The sequence below is a fragment of the Mus musculus genome, chromosome 3 (genome assembly GCF_000001635.26).
Source record: "Mus musculus strain C57BL/6J chromosome 3, GRCm38.p6 C57BL/6J".
Taxonomy (NCBI): Eukaryota; Metazoa; Chordata; class Mammalia; order Rodentia; family Muridae; genus Mus; species Mus musculus.
The window spans coordinates 59,823,390-59,845,021 of NC_000069.6; the positions used below are offsets into that span (position 1 = coordinate 59,823,390).

Genomic DNA, 21,632 nt, shown 5'->3' on the forward strand with positions numbered 1-21,632 from the left:
TCCAGAACTCCTCAACTTTAAGTTTATCTTTAATTGTTATAATTTTTAAAGACTTTGGAGACCTTTAACGGTAATGATAGATATATGATGTGGGGTTCAAGAGGAGTAGGAAGATTATTAGAAGATTTAGTAACATAATGGACACACAAATAGTATAGTGTAGTGGGTCCTCTGAACATAGGTCCATTAATGAGTTGGGAAGAGTTGCCAACCTAGGAAGAAGATCCTGCATTGCATGAAGGAAGAGGAAGCTTGCTGAGCACCAGCACCCATACATTATTCATTCACTGTGCTCTGCTTTTAACTGTTGATATGAACAACCAATTCAAGTTCCTGTCACCTTGAATTCTGGCACAGCTAGAATATTAGCACAAATTATGAGCCCAATAAACCCTGTGTCTTTTAAATTGCTCTTTTCCAGGTATTTTTCACAGCAACATGAAATACTAGTGGAATTTAACTGTCTTCATAACTTTACTTAACATAGTCTATAATGTGCCCTTTGCTCTTCAGATGGACTAGGCTAGACAGTTAATTTTTAAATCTTTTTATATTTACTGACTATATATTCTGCTCTTGAAAATTTGAGAGAAAATGGCTTACCTGACTGAATGGAGAGGACAAGACTCATTAGTTACATGTAGCTCAGTGTTTTTCAACCTTCCAAATACTGTGACTCCATAGTACAGTTACATTGTGATGAGCAATCAATTATATTCATTGCTACTTCATAACTATAATTTTGATGCTCTTATAAATCATAATGTAAATATTTGGTATATAGGATATCTGATATTTGACCCACTATGAAAATGTCATTTGAACCCCAAAGGGTTCGTGACCCACAGGTTGAGAGCTGCTGATGCAAGGGTAATGTAGATGAAAGGAGAAAAATAAGGAAGAACTTTGTATATGTAATCTAAAATATTTAAAACTGGTTGACTTTCCAGTGTGTCCATGTGGGATTTTTCCCATTAGATTTTTTTGTCTCTTATCTTCCATCCATAATCTGTGTACTTCCATTTCTCAAAATGTATTTGAGAATGACCTTTCCTTCAGATATTCTGATGTTCAGACAGACACGGTTGGTAAAGGTTACAGAATAAAATTACATGGAACAATTAAGAGTATGCAGACAGCTTTCCCCCCACATCCTGGTAGTTAGTTTAAATGAGGATCTTGCTCTGTGATAGCAATGATAGAAAGTCTTAGGACAATGAGTACTAAAGGAATCTAATGAATTAATTTTCAAGTTTTGGCAATGGTTTCATATTCTCCTTTCCTACCTAATCTCATTGGATTCAGTAGGTTTCTGTTTTCTAATACATCTGTGTTCCACCCTTCAGATTAATTAAATGATAACCAACTTTGCGTCTTATTTTCCTTTTTATTGAAAAAAATTCATACAATGCAGTTCCCCTTCTTCAACTCCTTCCAAATTTTAACCCCTCCACACTCCATCTCCAAAGACTCACCCAACTCCATGTATTTCCTTCCTTCCTTCCTTCCTTCCTTCCTTCCTTCCTTCCTTCCTTCCTTCCTTCCTTCCCTCCCTCCCTCCCTCCCTCCCTCCCTCCCTCCCTCCCTCCCTCCTTCCTTCCATCCTTCCTTCCTTCCTTCCTTCCTTCCTTCCTTCCTTCCTTCCTTTATTTTTTTCTTCTTTCCTCATTTCTCTTTTTAGATATCAAACAGGCAGACAATCAAGCCAGAATAAAACAATGTCAACAACAACAACAAAAAAAGAAACACACACACAAAGAGAGAGAGAGAGAGAGAGAGAGAGAGAGAGAGAGAGAGAGAGAGAGAGAGAACATAATACAACAAATCCACAAAACAAATAATAACCCAGCAATGAACTGGTATGCTCATATAAAATAATATTCAGACAAAGTTTACAAAAATGCTGGCAGTCTCATTTTGTGTTTACCATCTGCAGTTAAGAATGAGGCTTACATTTAAGTGTGAATAATATAACCAATGAGACTCTATTGGAAAAAATTATGTTTTAGTTTGCAACATGGTGCCAACTGCAGATAGCTTCTTGATTAGGAGTTGGATTTCCTTCTCATTTGTGTGCTCAGACAAGAGTCCTACTTAATTATGCTTTGTTGACATTGTATGGTTAAGAAAGAACAGTCAACTGCTGCCATAATGTATGATATTGATCCAATTAGATACGTGATGATAACTATAATTTCAGTAGACATGTAATTACAAAATCACTATAATATGACATCTAAGGTGAGTGTTGCTAAATGGTTGTTATAGGTCAAACATTTCACTGTAGAGCTTTGACTTAATATTATCCTGTGTATAGAATTATACTCATCATCACCCTGAAGTTAAAGGAAGACATACCATGGGACACAAAACTCTGTGTTTTGGGTTGTTCTGTGTTCTCTTTGCTTATCATATTTATATACCAATGCCTGAAAACATTGAAGAACGCTGGAAAGTTCAGTTTCTGGATGCTGGTATGAAAATGTTGTCATTTATGGTAATGTATTTTAATATAATATTTTATTAATTCTTTGTGAATTTAACACAATGTTTTAAAACCATTTTCTGGGGATCAGGGAGGCCTTGTTACAATTACTTACAAAAATATTTCATAATTCACAATACTTCAGTTGTAATTTCAAATAGAAATTGACTTTCTCTTAAGGTATTCTGAATAATCAAAAAATCTTAAAGCTTTTGTTAATGTTTAACATGTTTAATTGAATGTTTACAGAGATAGGGACACATGTTTTCTAAGATGCTATTTATAAGCTAAATGGCTATCATATATTGGCATCAGAATAAAAGAACTAGTATTATCTAAAGCAACACAAGTTATTTTTAAGATATTTAAATGTATTAAATGCTTTTCTGAAAGCTCTAAGAACTTATACACTCCTAAACTAATGCAATAGTATGTAATGGCTATTATATTATAGCATTTCTATGTATATTTAGTCATTTACTATTTTTCTCCTTTGGATAGTTCAATTTTCTATTCTCAGGAATTATGTACATTCCTTGTGTTTTTGTAAACTCCAAAGAGGTTTTCAAATATTCTTAACAGTGTTCTAACTAACTCACTGATGATGATGATGATAAAGATCATTGCAATTTGACATAGTGGCATATTTGAATTAACATACAAATATACTTTTAGTAGCAGAAAAATGTCATGGTGGAAGCTCCTTTTCCTTTTTCTTAGATCATTGAAACACATTTGTTTAAGGAAAAGAGCAGGCTTTCCTGTCTGCTTTCACATTAATTATTCTTTTGTAATATTCTACCTGTGATATCACCCAAGAAATCTTTATTAGGTTTCTATAAGCAGAGGAGAATTTGTTTTGAAACAGAGAGTGTGTTAGATGACACAGATTCCTGACAGAGCAGAAAACTACATATATCAAAGGCTGCATCCTAACCTCTGCGATTGCTGCTGTGTATCTTTAGGTCCATGCTGCTAGGGTTCATATTTTATTGTGGCAGTGCTTAAACTCAGGCTTATTGCAGACAATACACCATGCTTCATTTTCTGGTGTGAGTTGATAACTCAGGGTTGTTTTGATTAGCATTTCCCTGTTGACTAAGAATGTTGAACATTTTTTCAGGTGCTTCTCAGCCATTTGTTATTCTTCAGTTGAGAATTCTTTGTTTAGCTCTGTACCCCATTTTTTAATAGGGTTATTTGATTTCTCTGGAGTCCAGGTTCTTGAGTTCTTTGTATATGTTGAATATTAGTCCCCTATCAGAATTAGGATTGGTAAAAATCCTTTCCCAATTAGTTGGTGGCCTTTTTCTCTTATTGACATTGTCTTTTGCCTTACAGAAACTGCAATTTTATGAGGTCCCATTTGTAGATTCTCAATGTTATAGCACAAGAATATTGCTGTTTTGTTCAGGAATTTTCCCCCTGTGCCCATATCTTCTAAGGTTTTCCCCACTTACTATAAGTTTCAGTGTCTCTGGTTTTATGTGGAGGTGTTTGATCCACTTAGACTTGAGCTTTGTATGAGGAGATAAGAATGGATCAATTCGCTTGCATCTACATGATAACCACTAGCCAGTTGAGCCAGCACCATTTGTTGAAAATGCTGTCTTTTTTCCACTGGATGGTTTTAGTTCCTTTGTCAAAGATCAAGTGACCATATGTGTGGGGGTACATTTCTGGATCTTGAATTCTATTCCATTGATCTACCTGCCTGTCATTGTACCAGTACCATGTAGTTTTGTTGTTGTTGTTGTTGTTGTTGTTTTTCATCACAATTGCTTTGTAGTACAGCTTGACTTCAGGCATGGTGATTCTACCAGAGGTTCTTTTATCATTGAGAAGAGTTTTTGCTATCCTAGGTAGTTATTCCAGATGAATTTGCAAATTGCCCTTTCTAATTCGTTGAAGAATTGAATTGGGATTTTGATGGGGATTGCATTGAATGTGTAGATTGCTTTTGGCAAGATAGCCATTTTTACAATATTGTTCCTGCCAATCCATAAGCATGGGAGATCCGTCCATCTTCTGAGATCTTCTTTAATTTCTTTCTTCAGAGACTTGAAGTTCTTGTCATACAGATCTTTGACTTCCTTAGTTAGAGTCACACCAAGGTATTTTATATTATTTGTGACTATTGTGAAGGGTGTTGTTTCCCTAATTTCTTTCTCAGACTGTTTATCCTTTGTGTAGAGAAAGGCCACTTATTTGAGTTAATTTTATATCCAGCTACTGAAGCTGTACTGAAGCTGTTAATCAGGTTTAGGAGTTCTTTGGTGGAATTTTTAGGGTCACTTATATATACTATCATATAATCTGCAAATAGTGATATTTTGACTTCTTCCTTTTGAAGTTGTATCCCCTTGACCTCCTTTTGTTGTCTAACTGCTCAGGCTTGGACTTCAAGAGCATAGGTAGGTATTGCATAGGTATTGCATAGGTAGGGAGAGTGTGGGCATTCTTGCCTAGTCCCTGATTTTAATGGGATTGCTTCAGGTTTCTCTCCATTTACTTTGATGTTGGCTACTGGTTTGCTGTATATTGCTTTTATTATATTTATGTATTGGCCTTAAATTCCTGATTTTTACAAGACTTATCATTAATGGGTGTTGGAATATGTCAAATGCGTTCTCTGTATCTAACGAGATGATCATGTGGTTTTTGTCTTTGAGTTTGTTTATATAGTGGATAGTATTGATGGATTTCCATATATTAAACCATCCCTGCATCCATGACATGAAGCCTACTTGATCATCATGATGGATGATCTTTTTGATGTGTTCTTGGATTGGGTTAACGAGAATTTTATTGAGTATTTTTATATCTATATTCATAAGGGGAATTGATCTGAAGTTGTCTTTCTCTGTTGGGTCTTTGTGTGGCTTAGGTATCAGAATAATTGTGGCTTCATAGAATGAATTGGGTAGAGTACCCCTCTGTTCCCATTTTGTGAAATAGTTTGAGGAGAATTAGAATTAGTATTCTTTGAAGGTCTGATAGAAATCTGCCCTAAACCCATCTGGTCCTTGCTTTTTTTTTTTTTTTTTTTTTTTTTTTTTTTTTTTTTTTTGGTTGGGAGACTTTTGACTGTTTCTATTTCTTTAGGGGATATGGGACTTTTTAGATTTTTTTTTCCATTTTTTATTAGGAATTTAGCTCATTTACATTTCCAATGCTATACCAAAAGTCCCCCATACCCACCCTCCCCACTCCCCTACCCATCCACTCCCCCTTTTTGGCCCTGGCGTTCCCCTGTACTGGGGCATATAAAGTTTGCAAGTCCAATGGGCCTCTCTTTGCAGTGATGGCCGACTAGGCCATCTTTTGATACATATGCAGCTAGAGACAAGAGCTCCGGGGTACTGCTTAGTTCATATGATCATGATTTAACCTTGGTACCTGGTATCTGCCTAGAAAATTGTCCATTTCATCCAGGTTTTCCAGTTTTTTTGAGTATAGGCTTTTGTAGTAATATCTGATGATATTTTGGATTTTCTCATGTTCTGTTGTTATGTCTCCCTTTTCATTTCTGATTTTGTTAATTAGGGTACTGTACATGTACCCTCTAGTTAGTCTGGCTGAGGATTTATCTATCTTGTTGATTTTCTCAAAGAAACAGAATCTGGTTTGGTTGAATCTTTGTATAGTTCTTTTTGTTTCTACTTGGTTGATTTCAGCCCCGAGCTTGATTATTTCCTGCACTCTACTCCTCTTGGGTGAATTTGCTTCTTTTCGTTCCAGAGCTTCGAGGTGTGCTATCAAACTGCTAATGTATGCTCTTTCTAGTTGTTGTTGTTTTTGTTTTTTGTTTGTTTGTTTTTTGTTGTTTTTGTTTTTGTTTTGGTGGCACTCAGAGCTATGAGTTTTCCTCTTAGGGCTGCTCTCATTGTGTCCCATAAGTTTGGGTATATTGTGGCTTCATTTTCATTAAACTCTAAAAAGTCTTTAATTTATTTCTTTATTTCTTCCTTGACCAAGGTATCATTGAGTAGAGTGTTGTTCAGCTTCCACGTGAATGTTGGCTTTCTATTATTTATGTTGTTATTGAAGATCAGCCTTAGACTGTGGTGATCTGATAGGATGCATGGGATAATTTCAATTTTTTTTTTATCTGTTGAGGCCTGTTTGGTGACCAATTATGTGGTCAGTTTTGGAGAAGGTACCGTGAGATGCTGAGAAGAAGGTGTATCCTTTTGTTTTAGGATAAAATGTTCTCTAGGTACCTGTTAAATCCATTTGTTTCATAATTTCTGTTAGTTTCAATGTGTCTCTGTTTAATTTCTATTTCCAGGATCTGTCCTTTGATGAGAGTGGGGTGTTAATGTTTCCCCCTTTTATTGTGCGTGGTGCAATGTGTGCTTTGTGCTTTACTATAGTTTCTTTAATGACTCTATGCCCTTGCATTTGGATCATAGATATTCAGAATTGAGAGTTCATCTTGGAAGGTTTTACCTTTGGTGAGTATGAAGCACCCCTCCTTGTCTTTTTTTTTTTTTTTTTTTAAACTTTGGGTTGGAAGTCGATTTTATTTGATATTAGAATGGCTACTCCAGCTTGTTTCTTGAGACCATTTGCTTGGAAAATTGTTTTCAAGCCTCTTACTATGAGGTGACGTCTGTGTTTTTCCCTGAGGTGGGTTTCCTGTGTGCAACAAAATGTTGGGTCCTGTTTACCTAGCCAGTCCATTAGTTCATGTTTTTTTTTAATTGGGAAATTGAGTCCATTCATGTTAAGAGCTATTAAGGAAAAGTAATTGTTGCTTCCCGTTACTTTTGTTGTTAGAATTGGGATTCTGTTCTTGTGGCTGTCTTCTTTTAGGTTTGTTGAAGGATTACTTTCTTGGTTTTTCTAGGGCATAATTTCCTTCCTTGTGATGAAGTTTTCCCTTTATTATCCTTTGAAGGGCTGGATTTGTGGAAAGATATTTTGTGAATTTGGTTTTGTCATGGAGTACTTTGTTTTCTCCACCTATGGTAATTGAGAGTTTTGCTGGGTATAGTAGCCTAGGCTGACATTTGTGTTCTCTTAGGGTCTGTATAACATCTGTCCAAGATCTTCTGGCTTTTATAGTCTCTGGTGAGAAGTCTGGTGTAATTCTAATAAGTCTGCCTTTATATGTTACTTGACCTTTTCCCCTTCCTGCTTTTAATACTCTATCTTTATTTAGTGCATTTGTTGTTCTGATTTTTATGTGTCAGGAAGAATATCTTTTCTCTTCCAGTCTATTTGGAGTTCTGTAGGCTTCTTGTATGTTCATGGGCATCTCTTTCTTTAGGTTATGGAAGTTTTCTTCTATAATTTTGTTGAAGATATTTACTGCCCCTTTACATTGAAATTCTTCATTCTCATCTATACTTATTATCCTTAGGTTTGGTCTTCACATCGTGTACTGTATTTCCTGGATGTTTTGAGTTAGGATATTTTTGCATTTTGCATTTTCTTTGATTGTTGTGTCCATGTTTTCTATGGAATCTTTTGCACTTGAGATTCTCTCTTCCATCTCTTGTATTCTATTGCTGATGCTTGTATCTATGGTTCCTCATTTTTTTCCTAGGATTACTATCTCCAGAGTTGTCTCCCTTTGTGATTTCTTTATTGTTTCTACTTCCATTTTTAGATCTTGGATGGTTTTGTTTACTTCCATCACCTGTTTAGTTGTGTTTTCCTGTAGTTCTTTAAGGGATTTTTGTGTTTCCTCTTTAAAGACTTCTACATATTTATCAGGGTTCTCCTATATTTCTTTAAGTGAGTTATTAATTCCCTTCTTAAAATCCTCTATCAGCATCATGAGATATGATTTTAAATCTGAATCTTGCTTTTTGGGTATTGGGGTATCCAGGACTCACTGTGGTGGGGGTACTGGGTTCTGATGATGCCGACTGGTCTTGTTTTCTGTTAGTAAGATTCTTACATTTACCTTTCACTATCTGGTAACCTCTGGTGTTAGATGTTCTAGCTGTCTTTGGTTGGAGCTTATTCCTCCTGTGATTCTGTTTGTCTCTATCAGCATTCCCAGAGGTCAGATCACTCTCTGCAGGCAAGCTCTCCTCTGGCAGGGAAGGTACACAGAGGTCTGAGTGTCAGCTCTGTCTTCTGGCTGAGGATGAAGGCCCCAAGGACCCTCTCCAAGAAGCTCTGTTGCTTCTGCAGCCTGTGCCTCTCCTGGGCAGACCAGCCTCAGAGAGACCCAGGAAAGAAAATGGCTATCACAACTGAGTCCCAAGTCCTGGGGTCAGAGCACTCCCTGGAGGCTGACCCTCCTCTGGTGGGGAAGGTGCACTGAGATCTGGGTCTCAGCTCTGCCTCCTGGCTGAGGATGAAGGCCCGAAGCGACCTTGTCCAAGAAGCTCTGTTGGTTCTGTGGTCCATGCACTCTCCTGTGCAGACTGGTCTCTGAGAGACCCAGGATACAAGATAGCGAACACACCTGAGTCCTGGGGTCAGAGCCCTCCATCAAAGTGACAAATTTTATTGATTAAAAAATCTTTGTGGATATGTTTACCAATGAAACTTTTTTCAAATTTTAATTAATGACAATATTATTCCTTTTCTTTTCCTCCCTCTAAATCCTCCAATATATCCCTTAACATTCTCCTTCAAATTCATGGTTATTTATTTATTTATTTATTTATTTATTTATTTATTTATTGTTTTGTATGTGTACATATTTATGTATAAACATATTCCTATATTGAAACTGTTCGTTCATTATAATGCTCCCCATCATATGTTTTTTAGGGCAGTTTGTCACTGGAAGGCCAATTAGTTTGTTCTTCGCTGGGGAAGGCCATCTCTCCAGATTCCAGCTCTTTTATTATCTACAGTTTTGGGATAGATCTGAAGCATCATGGCATTTTCCCTGTTAATTTTTAGTATATGCATTGCTATCATCCTTGTTCAGCTCCAGTTTGATCTATCATGTTGATCAGACTTCATGGGTGTAGCTTCTGATATCAGTAGGAGTCACAATCTCACAGCAAAGTTCCCTGATCCTCTGGCTTTTACAATCTTTACATCAGCCCTTCTGAAATGTTCCATGAGCTTAAGTTGGGAGTATTTTGTACATGTATCCTTTGGAACTGGGCTCTAAAACTCTCCATTTACATTGGTTGTGGTTTTCTAAAGTGGTTTCTGCCTGTTGCAATAAGTAAAATTTCCTTGACAAGCATTGGATATTACACTTCTCTCTCTCTCTCTCTCTCTCTCTCTCTCTCTCTCTCTCTCTCTCTCTCTCTTTCTCTCTCTCTCTCTCTCTCTCTCTCTCTATATATATATATATATATATATATATATAGTGTGTGTGTGTGTTTGTTGGGGTTATGCTTATTTAATAAATTAGTGGTTGTAGATACTTCTCCAATATCCATGAATTCACTGTCACTGAGTAGTTAGATTTTTCAATACTGTGCATGGCTTCCTTCTTGTTAAGAAGGTCTTAAATCCAACTAGAGAGCTGTTGGTTACCACTAAGATATATTTGACACTGTTTCACATTTAGGATAATAATGACATGCTGGTTATTGACATGGTTCATAGTAATCAAATCTAGGCAGGAATGTGAGTTCCCTCTCTTTTTGGAAGCTTGCATGATGTCTTCTTATCCCATGTAATCTAGTCTTCAGGAAGAGGTCTACTAGGTCAGCTCCAGTTCAGGAGTCTATGGGCCCTAAAATTGATATTTTAGCATGCAATGACTATATTAAAAGCCACTAAGTTATTTACTAGTGGCTCATTACTTCAATTAAGTTTTTAAACTTTTGTGTTCACTTTGAAGAGATCACTGTTATTTCTACTTCTAAAATGAAGTGCAGAGAGTAAGTAAAACACTTAGTTCATAAACAGAGCAATTAACTAACAACTGTTAACTCTTGTTTTAAATACAATTTTTAATAACTGTAAAATTAAAAAAAATTAAATGTGTGTACAATTTTTTCTTTGCATTATAGACCTCTAAAACTTGTATTTCTTTACTCTGTGTCCAAAATGTCCATTAAGTTATCAGGGAGAGATGGCTCAGCACTTAAGATCATTTGGTCCCTTACAGAGGACCTGTGTTTGATTGCTAGCATGACTTTTAAAACATTAGGAAATTATTACATGTCCTTTTATTTCCTTTCCTTAGTACTAGTAAATGATGCAACTAATTATCAAAATAAGAAAAGTGCTAAGTTGTATCTTAATTAGGTTTTATTCCTTTTAAGAGACACCATGACTAAGGCCAATCTTATAAAAGACAATAAATTTGGAGTATTTTACAGGTTCAGAGGTTCAGTTCATTTTAATCATACTAGGAAGGTTGACAGTGTCCAGGCAGGCAGATATGTTACTGGAGGAGCTGAGAGTTCTACATTTTGTTCCAAAGGCAAACAGAGGACTTCCACCTGGTTAGGAGGAGGCTCTCATTGCCCATTTCCACAGTAACACACTTCCTTCAGCAAGGCCACACCTCCTAGTAATGCTACTGCCTGGACCAAGTATATTCAAACTACCACATTTTACTTTCTGGCCACTATAGACTTGATTAAACACATGATCTATAGGGGCCATACCTAACCATAGCATAATAAAATTACATTTAGTCCAAGTTCCAAAGTCTCCCTAGTCTACTGAAGTCTCAACAATGTTAAAAGTCCAAAGTTTAGTTATTTCTGAGATTCATTCAATCAAAAAATAGACCCTAAATATTCCAGGATATACATTACCATTCCAAAATATCATAGTGAAGAAATACTGGACCAAACAAAACTAATAACTAGCTAGGGGAAAGTCTAAACTATGCATCTCTTTGTCTGATGTCAAAGTACTCTTCAGATCTCCAATTCCTTTTATCTTTGTTGATTGCAACAGCCTTTTTTCTCCTGGGCTAGTTCCATTCCCTGTTGGCAGCTCAGCTCCTCAGCTGGTATCCCACAGCTCTGACATCTCTAACCTGTTGAGGTTTCTAAGGTAAATTCTACTTTACAGCTTCTTCTTTTAATACCTAGGATGCAAATATGAACTTCTGGGCTTCTCAAAAAGGCTGGGGTCACGTCTCCAGCTCTGCCTTCTGTATCACTCTAGGCCTGTTTGACTCTACTCCAGTGCTGATGCTGTTCTTGGTGAACATCCCACAGTACTGGCACCTCCTATACAATGAAGCCTTCATTGCAACTAGGCTTTACCAATAGCCTCTCAAAGGCTTTTGTTATGTTACCAAGCTTCTACTTCTTTGCATGACCCCTTAAGTCCTGGGCCATCAACTGAAAAGGAGGCTGTATCTTCAACAATGGCCTTCCCTTGTCTCTCACAGTGCCAACCCTCTGCTGCTCTTCCTGAACCCTTTATCCTTCAAAACCATAAACACTTAGGTAATTTTTTTACATTACCAATTCCAGCTGCAGCATGACCTAAAATCTTGAATATCTCTGGAACTGTTTTTTTGTGTGCTCAGAAAGCATTTCCCAGAAGATTTTGCTTTAGTGATGTTGTTCTCTTCATAATCACCATTAAGTTTTTAGTTCTTGGTAACAAACATCAATTGTCCAAGTAGTCTCTTTGACTCTTCACTATAAAGCCAGAGCAACATGGCAAAAAGTAACCAGGTTCTGCTGCTTGCTGGGGCTGGAACACACTCCCTTGTTCTATTACATTATTACCAGCCCTCTGTTTTTCAACTCCTTTACTACCTAAGTTTGGCTGACCTGGACCTTGTTCTGTAGCTTGACATTGTCCTCAGATCTGCATGCCTCTATCACTTATCACTACTGCTCTGTAGTACAGCTGGAGGTCAGGGATAATGATTCCAACAGAAGTTCTTTCGTTGTTCAAGAGTGTTTTGGCTATCCTGGGTTTTGTGTTTTTCCATATGAAATTGAAAAAAATTTTTTTCACATTTGTGAAGAATTGTGTTGGAATTTTGATGGGAATTGAATTGAATCTGTACAATTATATGGATTAATAAATAGGACAGCAAAAGAAGTTCTACATGTCATACAATAAAACAGTATATTTATAAAACAAAGAAAGTATATTGAATGCTATGAACAAACAAACAAACAACAAACAAATAAACAAATACAAGCCACATATAAAGACATCTATCAGAATAGCACCAGGCTTTTACAACAGAGTTTATAAACCAAAGGCCCTAAACTTATATTCTACCAATTCTAAAATATCATAGATGCTAACCCAAACTATTACACCAGTCATAACTGAAAAAGAAAGAAAAGCTTTCCATGATTTAAGGGGTATATGAGACTACTAAACCTGCTCTAAAGATGGCAACAGAAAGAAAATTTTGCTTTAAAGAGAAAGCTAAATAAATCCAAGAAAGCACAATGAATAAATAAATGATTCCTTGACAGTTAATTTAAAGAGGTCTAAGAAAACATCACCACAATAAAATGACAAGAACTAAAATTCTTTCCCACGCATTAATTTATTTATTCACTTTACATCCTGAATGAAGCACCTATTCCCCCCTCTCCTCCCAGTCCTGCCATTACAAATTTTTCCTTGTATTATCCCTCCCCTTCTCTGGGGACAGGGAAAGATTCCTCCTCCAGTATCACCCCAGCCTGTGACAGGCATCAAGACCCAGAAGGACTAAGCACATCCTTTCCTGCTAAGGCCCAACCAAGCAAACTAAGAACTCTTAATATAGTGTCAATTCTCCAACAGATTAACAGACAGGTTGTAAAACACATAATCAAATGGGATTAGAAAACAAGATCCAACCCTTGGCTTCCTCCAAGAAACACACCACAGCAGAAACAATAGATACTCCTTAGGGCAAAAAGATTTAAAAAGGTATTCTGAACAAATGCAACCAAGAAACAAGTATACATGGCTATTCTAATCCCTGGAAAATGGATTTCAAGACAAAACTAGTTTTTCATACTCATTAAAGGAAAAGTTAATCATGAGACTGTTATATTTCTAAAGATTTATGTCACAAACAGGGGCACACAGTTTCCTAAAAGAATTGCTATTTCATCTAAAAAGTATAGATTGACTCACCCTAGTCCAGTGATAGTGGGTGGCTTCAGCACCTTACTCTATTAATATACAGGTAACTCACACAAAATTAAACAGAGAAATTCTGATGTTAAATGACTTCATAAATCAAATGAATCCAAAAGACATCTACAGAGTATCCCACCCCAACCTAAAAGAATACATTTTCTTTTCAACACCCCATGTCACTTCCTCCAAAATCTACCACATATCAGGATAAAAAGCAAATTTCACTTAATACCGTATAGTTAAATTAACACTGAATCCTATTGGGTCAAAAAGTAATAAAGGAGCATATCAACAATAATAGTAACTACAGAAGGTAAACAAGCTTGTGAAAACTAAGTAGCACATTGCTTAATGATAACTGGGTCTGCGGAGAAGTCAAGAATAAAATCAATATTTTATAAATTGTTTGACAGTTTCATACATTTATATGATACTTTCCTCTAATTCATGACATTCCTTCTGCTGGAACCCTCTGAATAAGTCATACCTTTACAGTCATACCTTCTTTTTGTGAGGTTACCTGGGTTTGATGAGTTTTATATTGGAATATTGCATGAGATTACTTAATAGAAGGGTAAATTATCAGTGTTTATATCACTGAAGAAAATGGCACCACCTCTCCCAGAAAACGTTGAATGTGCATAGTTCCTATAGTTATCGTGGGACTTCAGAGTCCCCCCCCTGCCATGCCTTGGAGGAAAAGCTGGTGGGACCAATCTCATATAGTTCTTATATGGGTAACCATATTGAGATACCTCTAGTTCTCTTTTTCTTTTTTTCTTTGCATCTATATAATTCCTAATAATCCAATCAATGTTGTTTCTGAATTAAACATAATAGCTCTTATTTACTCTAAATATTTTCTTTATTAATTTGTCTTTGAGCTTGTCTAATGATATTTTAATATGTATTATTTGAGAATCTTATATATATATGTACAATGCTTTACAATCAAATCTACCCTCCAATCTCCCCATCCAAATTCTTCAGATTTCTACCACACCATATCTCCCTTTCAATTTCATGTTAAAAAGGGATGGGGGGAGGGTGAGTCCAGTTCAAGTTGTCCCTATGTGCGTGGATAAAGGCCATCTACAAGTGGCAGAGTAATCTATTAAGAATCAAACACCCACAGGAAAATGACTCTGTTTTCTACTAGCTAATTGCTCCTTAGCATGGAAAGGTCCTACTGAGTCACTCACTCCTACTTACTGGAAAGTTGACTGCCATAATTTCTGTCAGGCAGTCACAGCAGATGTGAGGTCACAAGTACAGCATCCTATAAGGTCCAGAAGGCTGATTTTAGAATTCATCCTCAAGTTTAGGGCATTTATAGTCTACCTCCTCTTTTTGGGAATCCCTTAATCAAGAGGAGAAATGTACATGCATATGGAATCTTCATATTACTTACTCGTTTTACACTGCATCTGTATATACATTTGATAAAAATCAAAGTATTCAATGTTTACATTTTTGTTTCCATAGGGGAAAATACTTGAAAACATTGGTCTTATGAAATATGAAGAATTTTTGTCCTTATTTGTGAGAATGCAGCTGACAAAACCAGTTTCAGATGAAAACATCACAGTGATTGACACAGACTTCAGTGACATCCCTGTTCGCCTGTATTTACCCAAAAGGAAATCTGAAAGGCAGAGACCAGCTGTCATTTATATTCATGGTGGTGCCTTTACCCTAGGAAGCTGCAGTAAGTTTGTTTTTTTGACATAAGAATTAATTACATTGCATCTAGCTATTCTGAAGTGAGCTTTTGCTTCTCGTGGCCTTACCACAGTTTTTACTGCAATGAGTTCCTTCTTCCCTTGAGCACTTAATAGCAGTCATTATGTTTGTGTTTATATAATGAAGACCATTTAACGCTCCAAGTGAATTGGTTTCCATTTATGTGTAGAAGGAATTTTGACGTAGCTTTCTGCTCAGGTGTTAACCACAAATTTTAGCCTTCTTTTTATCTTCTTCCTTGTGAGTATGTAACAGAGAAGAGCACACCAATTGGTTATCCAATATCAAATTGTTAGTAACATTATACAGATTAAGCAGGTTATATTTAGAACTATATGTAGGTATATACATACAAAAATATGCATGTAACAACAATTAAAATGATCATGAATTTGAAAGAGAGAAAAGAGAGGTATTTGGGAGACTTCAGAAGGAGAAAAGTAAAAGAGAAATTATGTAATTGCATTATAATATCAAATATTTTTAAAAAGTTAAAATGTACAAAATTAGAAATAAGAAAGTCTTAAAACAGTAATTATGGCAAAAATCTGAATTTACGAAAATAAAAATTCTGGTTAAGCTCAACTTTTTCTAACCACAGTTGTAGGAAATATACTATCAAGGAGTTACAGAGTCAAGGCATAACTTTTTTCTCTCTTGAGAAATAAAGTATTCAACCAAAGACCATGGAAAACAATGTACCTATTGGTAATCAAGCATTTTTACTATGCACATAGTTCCTGCTAATGGGTCATCATGAGTGCAATATTGCCTGATATAGTTTCTATCAGTTTTGCTTAATCAAAAGGCTTCTCCACACAAAACTGACTCAGAGAGAAGCAGAGTGTAATGCATGGGGACCTATCTACACCAATGTCATCTCTTCAATGGAGCAATACCTTGAAAGTGGAGAAATTGTTCTGTTTATCCCAAAGTAGGCTAGCAAATACAACAAGGTTCTCCCATTGTGACCAACCAGATTTTGCCTAACTATAGTGACTACAAAAAATATATGGGTGTTACATGATTAATTCTTAGAGTTATCATCAGTTCATCACAGTTCACATTTTTGTAGCCATTCTTAGTGTTTCCACTGCTGGATAATCCACCAAGCACAGTTGTGTTTTTATCTTTCTCATTTCAGAGATGCTTCCCTATGACTACCTGAACCGATGGACAGCAAACAAGCTTGATGCTGTTGTTGTGGGAATAGAGTAAGAAAACGTAATTTTCATGCTATGGTCATAGTCTTCCCAGAATAGGCTTAGTTTAGAAAACAAGTCAACTAAACCTCCAAAAAAAAAAAAAAAAAAAAAAGTCTGGATCCATGTTCTGATGTTAATGTTTAAATTACTTTTTTCTTATCTAGAAAATATAGCCACAACAGTCTTGGGATGTGTTTTATTTGAGCTACTAATAAGAACAATGTAGGTTAGAATTATCCACTGATTTAGTAATATTAGATGACAAATGTTGGTACTATATAAATATTTTAAGTGTTCCCCAAATAATAATTTTCATATATCATGACTTCGGCCAGAATTTTTTACCACACACCAAAGACAGGAAGGTGCCCATTACTTTAATTTGTACTGGGCTTACTCAATATATATGAAACCTTCATCACGAGGGTAAATCTTTCCTGCCAACTAGATAGTACAGAAATTTCACAATTATGGACATATCTGAATATACTAAGAGAAATTTCTTGGCTACAAATGTAATAGAATCAAGTAAAAATACTGAAGCAATCAGTGATGTCCTCATAACCATTCGTTGAAGTAATCAGAATAATTATTGTTTTTTAAGAAATAAATGACTTACAATCTTAAGGATGGTCTATCTTTACTCTTGTCATTTCAACCAAGTCTACCACGTTATCATTCTATGCAATCTTTTAAAATGATGTATTATGTTGAATTTACTTTAATAAATCTATATTTCTTTAGTACTTGTACTTACTTACCTTGGTATATATATTCATATTTTAAAATTTACTTTATTTTTAGTGCTATGTTAAAACATTTAGGCTCTATTTGAAATACAAAGCAATGACCATCTAAATAACATTGCTTATATTGGTATATAAATAACTGAATAATTCTAAAGGTTTAAAATTATAGAGGAAGATAATAAGACAGTCTAATTGAGGTGTGCTCCTATAGCAGAACACACACACATACACACACACACACACACACAGAATACAAGATACAATAATATTTTGTCTCAATAATTAACTTATAGTATTTTGGTAAGATCCATTAGTATACTTATATAATATTAAGATATACTTAAATATAGAAATACTGTATATTATTCTATAATTAAATAATTATTAACTAATTAAGTGATATTATTCTCATATTGATTCAAATTCTTAGGGTAGTTATATAAAATTCTTCATTTTTATAGAATTCTGACAAATTCTCTCTGGTTTTTGTTTGTTTGTTTTTTTGTTGTTGTTTTTGGATTTTTTGAGACAGGGTTTCTCTAAGAAGCTTTGGCTGTCCTGGAACTCACTCTGTAGACCAGGCTGGCCTCAAAGTCAGAAATTCGCCTGCCTCTGCCTCCCAAGTGCTGGAATTAAAGGCATGGGCCACCACACCTGGCCTGACTTAAATTTTTAAATGAAGGTAAATGATGGTACCTATTTTTAATCAGATACCATATTCTCCAATTTTACATTTTCTGTGGACTTCTATAATAATCATGAAGTGCTTTTAAGTCACAAACTTCACTGAGGGCATGGTGAATCCTACAGAGTTTATGAGGGTAAAGATTCATCCTCTCTCAGTCATCCTACCATAGGACCAGTAGTTGAAACCCTTTAAATCAGAATCTGTTTCTTGTTTTAAAACCGGAGCTATTAGTAAGTCCAGGTTTATTGATGAAATTGAAGGTTCAAAGTAAGAACAAAATTTTATTAATATATCTGTTGGTGAAGCTGAGAGATCATTGTATGTATAGGTTTAATCATGGTGCTTTCTTTGTTTGATTTTTCTTTGAAGCTACAGGCTTGCTCCTCAGTATCCATTCCCAGCTGCACTTGAAGATTGTGTTCTTGTGATAAAGTACTTTCTCCAGGACACAATTGTTACAAAGTATGGAGTAGATCCCACTCGCATTTGTATTTCTGAAGACAGTTCTGGAGGTACACTGGCAACAGCAGCAACTCAAATGGTATGTTGTGTTGACGAAGATGTTTGGCTATTCGGTCCTGATGCTGTCACTCTGAGACCACTGCTGCTCCTGGGCTAACAGACTTTCTCCTTGCTTGCTTTTATTCTGTATATCTCACTTTACCCACTGTACCAGGTACCACAAGCAAACTTTGTTCTACCCTTTTTTCTACCTGACTCTACATTTCTTTGAAATAGCTAATGAAATTCTATGAGGTAGCCTACAAGACAAATTTAGAAATAATTCAAACACTTTAAGACAACGTTTGATAGTCCGATCACATCTTTGCTGGAATGAAGCTTTTTCTGGTTGAGGAGACATGGCTTAGCTATTCAACTGAAGTGATTTCCCTCCACTGAACTGGTAGACATGAAGTTAGACAAATTTGTCTCTGTATCTGTAGAATTTAATACTACATATATATTCCATTGTGATAACTACAAAGGGCTGGTGTGACCCACAAAGGCCTGTTGGAAAATGTGAAAAGCAGAGGTCTCATATAGATTCATTTCTACACCCTTCAATTTCAGATACTTTTGGATAGGGGAGTCTTGTTATCCAGCTGAGTGACTGAGACTGATACTTCTGTAGCTGCTCCCAGGACTGTTCCACAGTCATAGATTAATTCAGGCAACGTGAAGTTTTCCATAATTACTATTTTACGAAAAAATCCCTGAGCTGGATGTCCTGGTTACCAGAGGATCTCTGGGAGATTCTTTAATGTGATATTCTGGAAGTGTTTCAGTGTATTTGAATCCAAAGTATGAGGTACAGACAGATATTCGTATTGTAAAAGTTTAGTAGTTTTAATATGATCGGTATTGAAAAAGGTACCAAGTGTTTCAGGACTGCTCAGGAATAGTAAAAGTTGAATTCCACTTTTCCTTAGTTTTTTCCTTTCAGGCTTAAAGTTTAAGCTCTTAATTTACTGGCATTTCTTTTGTTCTTTTGATTTAAAGCTTGGGAAAATTTGAACTCTTCAAAAAAAAAAAAGTCCATTTTTTTCCTTTTTCTTTCTTTAGAATAAACTCCAGATTTTATTCCCTTCCCTCTTCCCTCTGTTTGTTCCACATCTCGTACTGGACTCAACTCACCTATAAAAAGACAAACTACATTTGGTGGCTGATTATGGGATGGATCCCTGGGTCAAGTAGTCTCTGGATGATCCATCCTTTTGTCTTAGCTCCAAACTTTGTCTCTGTAACTCCTTCCATGGTATTTTGTTCCCTATTCTAAGAAGGAATTAAGTATCCACACATTGGTCTTCCTTCTTCTTGATTTTCTTGTGTCTTGCAAATTGTATCTTGGGTATTCTAAGTTTCTGGGCTAATATCCACTTATCAGTGAGTGCATATCAGGTGACTGCCTTTGTGATTGGGTTACCTCACTCAGGATGATGCCCTCCAGGTCCATCCATTTGCTCAAGAATTTCATAAATTCATTGCTTTTAATAGCTGAGTAGTACTCCATTGTGTAAATGTACTACATTTTCTGAATCCAATCCTCTGTTGAGGGAAATCTGGGTTCTTTCCAGCTTCTGGCTATTATAAGGCTGCTATGAATATAGTGGAGCATGTGTCTTTATTACCAGTTGGAACATCTTCTGGATATATGCCCAGGAGAGGTATTTCTGGATCTTCTGGTAGTACTATGTCCAACTTTCTGAGGAACCACAAGACTGATTTACAGAGTGGTTGTACAAGCTTGCAATCCCACCAGCAATGGAGGAGTGTTCCTCTTTCTCCTCATCCTCGCCAGCATCTGCTGTCACCTGAATTTTTGGTTTTAGCCATTCTGACTGGTGTGAGGTGGAATCTCAAGGTTGTTTTGATTTGCATTTCCCTGACGATTAAGGATGTTGAACATTTTTCTTTTTTTTCAAGTGCTTCTCAGCCCTTCCGTATTCCTCAGTTGAGAATTCTTTGTTTAGCTCTGGAGTGAGGCTTCTTGAGCTCTTTGTATATATTGGATATTAGTCCCCTATGAGATTTAGGATTGGTAAAAATCCTTTCCCAATCTGTTGGTGGCCTTTTTGTCTTATTGACGGTATCTTTTGCCTTACAGAAGCTTTGCAATTTTATGAGGTTCTATTCATTGATTCTTGATCTTACAGCACAAGCCATTGCTGTTCTGTTTAGGAATTTTACCCCTGTGCCCATGTCTTTGAGGCTTTTCCCCACTTTCTTCCCTATAAATCTCAGTGTCTCTGGTTTTTAGTGGAGTTTTGATCCACTTAGACTTGAACTTTGTACAAGGAGATAAGAATGGATCAATTCACATATGCAAGATTTTGTTGAAAGGACACTGATATAGCTGTCTCTTGTGAGGCTATGCCAGTGCCTGGGAAATACAGAAGTGGATGCTCACAATCACCTATTGGATGGAACACAGGGACCCCAATGGAGGAGCTAGAGAAAGTACCCAAGGAGCTGAAGGGGTCTGCAACCCTATAGGAGGAACAAAAATATGAACTAACCAGTACCCCCAGAGCTCATGTCTCTAGCTGCAGTGCATATGTAGAAGAAGATGGCCTAGTTGGCCATCATTGGGAAGAGAGGTCTCTTGGTCTTGCAAAGTTTATAAGCTGCAGTATAGGAGAATGCCAGGGCCAAGAAGTGGGAGTGGGTGGGTAAGGGAGAAGGGCAGGGTGAGGGTGTAGGTGACTTTTGGGATAGCATTTGAAATGTAAAGGAAGAAAATATCTAATAAAAATTGAAGAAATAAAGAAGACAAACTAACACACTAGATAGGCAAACAAGCTCCAGCATTTTGCTACGTATAAGAAACATGTCTCAGAAAGCCCATTCTTGCCCATTTTTCTAACGTGTGTTGCTTTTCACTTGATTTCTCTTTTTGTTTTCCTATAACTATGTACACATGTGCCTGTGAGTGTCTGGATATATGCTGATTCGTGCTCATATTATGCACAAACGTGTAGAAATCAATACATTCCTCATTCAGTTTTTATCTGTTTTCAAGTAAGCTGACTTACTAACCCTGGAGTTCTGTGAAACTGCAGGACTAGGTAACATGCTGTCTATTCTCTGATCTTCTGATATACTGCATTCCCTTTAGATCAAGACACCTCTAACACCACCAAAAAAGCAAGTCATTAGTCATACAATGTCATGGCTGACTTGAAATTTGGCTAACATGACTGAAGATATAAATATTTAATGTCATTTCATGTTAATTTATTTAAAATAACCAGGTA

At 36.2% G+C, this 21,632-nt stretch overlaps 1 protein-coding gene across 2 annotated transcripts in view; it reads left to right on the top strand.

The window, feature by feature from the left end:
• The window catches only part of Gm16527 (predicted gene, 16527), a 69,024-nt gene that overhangs the window by 45,596 nt on the left and 1,796 nt on the right, over nucleotides 1–21,632 (top strand). Inside the window, exons 2-4 of one of the 2 annotated variants that reach the window (NM_001370866.1) lie at nucleotides 14,978–15,200; nucleotides 16,380–16,449; nucleotides 18,247–18,418. In NM_001370866.1, the coding sequence (NP_001357795.1) occupies nucleotides 14,978–15,200; nucleotides 16,380–16,449; nucleotides 18,247–18,418 (465 nt within the window). Of the gene's footprint in view, nucleotides 1–14,532; nucleotides 15,201–16,379; nucleotides 16,450–18,246; nucleotides 18,419–21,632 lie in introns of those variants that run through there. The other variant, XM_030252763.1, reaches the window with a different exon arrangement.